This window comes from Phalacrocorax carbo, chromosome 5 (genome assembly GCF_963921805.1).
Source record: "Phalacrocorax carbo chromosome 5, bPhaCar2.1, whole genome shotgun sequence".
Lineage (NCBI taxonomy): Eukaryota > Metazoa > Chordata > Aves > Suliformes > Phalacrocoracidae > Phalacrocorax > Phalacrocorax carbo.
The window spans coordinates 55,054,551-55,060,550 of NC_087517.1; the positions used below are offsets into that span (position 1 = coordinate 55,054,551).

Below are 6,000 nucleotides of genomic sequence, written 5' to 3' on the forward strand. Positions count from 1 at the left end.
CCTTCCAGTAGTCTCTTCTCCTCCCCGAAATGGGACTCGCATCAAACACAGGGCTTAGCCCTCCTCCCCACACATACTAGCAGGGTTTGAAGCACCACATAAAGCCAAGATCAGTTAGAGACTCCATAGGTCTGGTACCACAGCAGACACCAACATCATTCCTTCCTCTGCTTGTTGCTGTAGGTGCAGTTTCCTCTATTCTGAGACGCAGTTAAAGGCACAGTTTCCTTTCTTCCGATTACATTTCTACAGGTGGAGAAAGAGGCTTTCATGTGTGGCCCTAGGTGTCTCAGAAAAATCAGAGGGGAAAAGAGTGATAGTTGGACTGTGTGGTTTCTAATACCAAGGGATTCTTCCAATTTCTTGGTGATGGTAGGAAAGTAACCTTAACTACATTCAGTGATGTGTCAAATACCAACAACATTTATGGAAAGATACGGACATTACTCTGTGTTGCCCTGTCTTTCCCACTGAATGCCCAGGAACGGCATACAAGGTAACTAAATGAGGCCACAAGTTTATCGATCCAGCTCTGGTTGGACCATATGTACATGTCCATTCTTTGCTGGATTACAGAAATACCTTTCCCATTTAATCTTGGATTTTCTCCTGGAATTTTGGATTAATAGCCCCAGGAGGCCTGTTTATGTTCAGATACATTTGGAACAGCTGGAAAGCACTTAGAGAAAAGCCTTGGTGCAGCCTTCCAGAGCAGTGCATCTGTTTTATTCTTCCTTTCCTGCACACACCTGATCACTCTTTCCCCCCTCATGTTGCTTTCTAACATTTCATATTAGCACATGCTCACCTACACTTAGTTGTCTTTTTCCCCCACAGCTGAAGTCCTCCCCTGTGCAGTCGTCATCTGCTGAAAGTTAATTTGCTACTGATGGTTCCATTTAAGGCAAGGTTCTCTTTCATTCTTCCATTCCTATATAGCAGTAGGCTCTCTCTGCTACAGAAAATTCAACTAGCTCCTCATACACTTCCAGCAACCTTTCATGGATGTTCAAGGTACTATCTACATTTGAATTTTGAAGTCTAACTAAAAGCAGTTGCATCAGGTTAACAAGCAGATGTGCAGCCATCGACTGTTTTAATAGCTTTTCTCTCCTTTGCTCATATTGGGAATCTTCTTTCAAGCAAGCAAGCAAAAAACCCAAATAAACAACGTAAGACAGGCTTCATACCTACAAACGTCAAATTCCCAGTCCCCAACCATTCTCTATCATCACTGAAATGCTCACCCTATGATAACACTGTAATTCTAATAGGAAGAAATGCATAAATTAAAATTATATGGATTATGCCCTACACAATAAACAACTGAAGATTTCAGAACAGTAGCAATTTCTCTCATATTTAGAAACTCCAACCAAAAAATTTACATGCCATGAAAATCCTCAACAAAGACTTGCATGTAGCTCACATAATTGAGGAAGTACTAATAATAGCGTGGCAGTTTGCACAGACAACGTTTCCACTGTGGGCTTGAATTCTGATCTCAAACATGCAGCAGAAGATATTTTGTTGTGTGTTGCTGGCTGGAGACTGAAAACAAAGTACTGGAAACCATCTGAGAGTGCTGCAGTGTGCAGTCAGCCTATGCAGGTAAGGAACTGCTACGCACATCCATGCCACATCGAAAACACAGCATCTACTGAGTATGGCGGATGATGTTTGTGTTGTGGGTTCTTACAATGAACATAAAGAAGCAGGTGAAATTAACCTGTGTTGCAGTTTTAAACAAAAATAACTGCCTTTGCATTTCAGCATTAGCTGTCAGTCATCACAGAAATATAACTTGTCCTGACAGTAGAGAATTCTATTTCTAAGCTTCTCTGACACAAGCAAACTCAGTTCACAGATGCAACTTCCCTTTCTGGTCTATGCTGCATAAGTCCAGGCCTGCTCAGGTCTCCAGATCAGCGATGCCCATACCTGTGTTTCTAACGGTGTTCATTAAAGGTTTTATCCCAGAATTGTATTTACAGAAGCAGCAAGGGAGCCTCATGATTCTCAAGCTTTATTCTTTTTGAAAGCTCTATGTAGACCTATGTCACAAAGTATTCTCAAACTATTTTTGTTAAATAGTACTTCAACTTTTTTCTTTCATGTGCTGAAGATTACCCAGAATAATTTCACAAACTAAAATTTAGAGTACCATACAAGAGAAGAATCAACAAGGATGATTAACAATGACCTATATATAGCAGAAATTAAGTAACATACAATATACACACATGGCAGGCCTGCATTTCAGATATGATGGTGCTTCATTTAAACTCCTCAGTTGGAAATCCAGATCAGTAATTAAGTCATAATCCTATATAATCAACTCACACAGTATTGGTAGTTCTGTGCACAGAATAAGCCGTAAAAACAAGCTATTAGGTCCACATAAAAGGCATTTATAACTCTAAGCACCAAAACAAGCACACAAACACTGGAGCTTAAAGTCCATTGCTCTTGAGTAGTAGATGTTATGTTGTCGTATCACTAACATGATCCTTCTCAAGTCACTAACTCCCATGAAAAAAAACAGAGCAAGGTTTGTTTTTTAACAACTCGAATCTTGCCCACTATGTTGTAATTCATTAAAAATAGGGAAGATGCTTATCCTTGAGTAAAAGATGCCACAGAATGATCATATGCCTGTCACACCACCCAGGAGCTGCCATGACACAGCTGTTCCACAGCTCGGGATGCTTCCCAGCCCTTGCGTGTGTTTGGGCCAACAATGCTGCCTGTGTTAAGAGCACTGTCCCCTTACCAACCCCAGAGTCATCTAAAAACGCAACACGGAGGCCAGATCCAGCCAAGAGCGACTTCCACAAGACTCGCTGCCCTTCCTCTCGTGGGCCAGCAGGGAGACTGTAGGCAAGGGACAACAGTTCTTACCAGCAATGCATGATGTCCAGCTCATGCCACATGCTTGACAGTTTTGCCAGCTGCTGTCATCTTTTTACACCAGCTAAATACCTCACCAGGTAATCTCAGGCCACGTCCCTGTACCTGCACACATGCCACACCATGAACAACACTGGACAACCCCAACATCTGCCTTAACCTATGCAAAGAATCCACCACAAAGAGCAAAATTGTTCCCCGTTAAGAGACCGTCCTGATTTTTAGAGGGCAAGACCATGTGAACGCTACTTGGAACAGGCAACAAGAGTATTGTGCTTAGAGCAAGCATTCCCTCCAATAAAGCATTCCCCCAAGGCTTTATTCTACATATTCTACATCTACATATTGTTGGCATTAATGGGCTATATAAACATAACACACTTTTCTCGCATGAGTTATCCCCCATACCTGCCACAAGTGGCTACACTGAAACGTAGCGATTTCAAATGATAAACGATTTGCAGAATCATACCATCAGCAAGGCCTTGGTTTATATCCTATTCCTCTAAGGAAAAAGCTCCTAAGGGGCCTTTTCCCCATCTCTCTCCACAGATCACACAAATGCTCCTAGTGTTCAAAACTCCACAAGGCACTGACCGTCACCAGTTGTCTGGTGAACAGAGACGTCCTTGCACCAGCCTTCGCGTTCACCAGGACACCTGAAGTCACAACTGAGGCTGTCAAAAACTGTAGTCTTCTGAATTTTCAGACCATGACACCTTGAGTCGGGGAGCCCCCACCTAAAATTGTGAGCCACACCAAAATATGCAGACCTGACCTGTGTCCTGTAACACGTTGATGGGAGCTCTAATACTATCAGGGGATGACAGGACCTACTTGAGCATCCCACAGGGGTCGGGCCCCAAGATGATGAATATATAAATGTAACTACATGTAATTGAGGAAAGGGTCCTATTTTTTTAATTATGATTTATCATACTAGACACCAGTTAAGAGCCAGGCTTAGAGGACAAGCAGATCATTACATCACAAGATTTCATACACCACTTGAGAAGAAAAACTACAAACAACAGAGGTCGTGGCTGGCAGATCCTCACACAAAGGCTCCCTGCTTCAAGGAATAGAGGTCAATGCAACCCACATGTCCACAGAAGGCTCCTGTGCCTGGGTAAGCCTGCAAGGCTACACCCAAGGACAATCCAGTCCTGCCCTGAGCTTTTCCAAAATGCTGGAGTACTTCGATTCCTGGTTCAGTCTTAGCTCTTACTCAGTGGAGATTTTTAAATCTAGGCTTGCTACAACAGCAAACATAGATGGAACAACAAAACACTGCAAGGTACCCCAAACTGAATGAGACACAAAAGGAAGAAGAAACAAAGATTTACAATAGCCATTAGCTGTAATCACGAGCTGGTGCCAATGTAAGATAAAAAATGAAAAAAAACAGTTAAAAACCTACAGCAATAGCATAGTTCTGCTCTGCAGCTCTCAGGGTGGGACTGACACATAGGCCAAGCAGAACTATCACCACAGATTACTGAGCACCTTGTTCCGTACCAACACACGTTCATGCTTCTGTAGCAGAAACTGTTGATGCAGAGAAGCCAAACAGGCATGTCTGGAAGCAAAAGTTCAGCAAGCCCCACAACATTAGAGTTCACAGCAGTCATGAAGAGTTCCTATGGGAACGCTAGGAAGCTATCAGCTGAGAGATGCATGGGGTGAAAGTCTATGCCAACATGCAATGAGTAGGTCACCTGGCAAATGATTTTGATTTACATCACTGAAAGGTATTCTTGGAAGAACATTCTGCAACACGCTCAGGCACCGAGGGAGACGTGAAACAAGAGTGTGCCGGCAGAGGCCTCCCGCTGACCCGCGGCCCTGCACCACCAGGTCCACTCTCTGCACCACGCACGATTTTCCCGTGAAAACCCCACACCGCCCCCGAAGGCTGTAACCCAGTGGGCGATGCGCACCACCAGCACGGGCAATGTGCAAATAACGTATTACTAATTAACCAGCAGCGACACGACCAGGGCAGGGTACAACACTCAGTGGGGGGACCGGAGCCGTCCGTGGTCTACCTAAGGTGCCTTTTAGCGAGGTAAACAACCGGGGCTGCCTCAGCCCCGAAAGAAGCCGTGCGGCTGTGCCACAGGGTCACGCTCCCACTACATCCCTGCCGGTGCCGGCCAGCGGTCGCCCCCCGGGACGCAGCCGGGCGAGGCTCAGAACCCCAAGGGGCGGGCGAGAGCGCCGGGGAGGCCGAGGTCCGGGGGATCCAGCCGGCGGCCGCCCCAGGTGAGCGCCGCCTCCGCCGGCCCACGCCGCGGGCCCCCCCAGGCCTCCGCAGGCGGCACCGGCAGACCCGCCGCAGGACAAAGCCCGAGCCCCAGCCGCACACCTGCGCCGCGGAGCGGCGGGCACCGCCGCCAGGGCAGCTCCCGGCGGGGGCAGGTGCGGCGGACCCCCCGCCCTGCCCCGTCCCCCGCGCCGCGGTCTCACCTCGGCCGGCAGCAGCAGCAGCAGCAGCGGCGGCGGCAGCAGCAGGAGGAGGCAGGGCAGGGGTAGGGGCAGCAGCAGCCGCCTCATGGTGGCGGAGAGCGCTCCCCGCTACGCGCACGGCCGCTCAACCCGACGCCGCCTCCCCCGGAGACATGGCCGGGCTGCGCGCCCCGCACCGCCCGGCGTCCCACCCCTTCACCGCCCTCACAGGCGGCGGCGGCACCTCACCCTCCCGCCGCTCCCTCTAGCGCTCCCTGACTGGAAAGGCGGGCGGCTGGAGCCGCCGCCGCGGGGGAAGCCCTGCGCGGGGCGGAGTGAGGGGGCGAGCGGAACAGCCGGCCGCGGGCAGGGACGGCCGCGCACCTCCCTCCACCACCGGCCCCTCGCCCAGGGCTTAAATGGCCGTCTTGCAGCGGGCGCGGGGACTGCGGCTGGCGCTTTCCCCCCCTTACCCCCCTCCCTCCTGGCATCTGACATCCCCCCCACCCCGGCCGGCCGAGGAAGTGGCTCCCTCCGAAAGTTTCCCGGCCTCCGCGGGCGCTCCTGGAGGAAGCGGCGCCGCGGGGTGCGCCCCGCCGCCCGCCCCGCCCTCGGGACGCTGCTCGGGAGCGGCGATGGGCA

At 49.6% G+C, this 6,000-nt stretch overlaps 1 protein-coding gene across 3 annotated transcripts in view; it reads right to left on the bottom strand.

The window, feature by feature from the left end:
• Positions 1–5,751, bottom strand: part of PTPRJ (protein tyrosine phosphatase receptor type J) — an 81,416-nt gene extending 75,665 nt beyond the window's left edge. The window contains exon 1 of one of the 3 annotated variants that reach the window (XM_064452548.1): positions 5,380–5,751. In XM_064452548.1, the coding sequence (XP_064308618.1) occupies positions 5,380–5,466 (87 nt within the window). In that variant the 5' untranslated portion in view covers positions 5,467–5,751. The remainder of the gene's footprint in view (positions 1–5,379) is intronic. The other 2 variants (XM_064452546.1, XM_064452547.1) reach the window with 2 other exon arrangements.
• Positions 5,752–6,000: the final 249 nt, after the last annotated feature.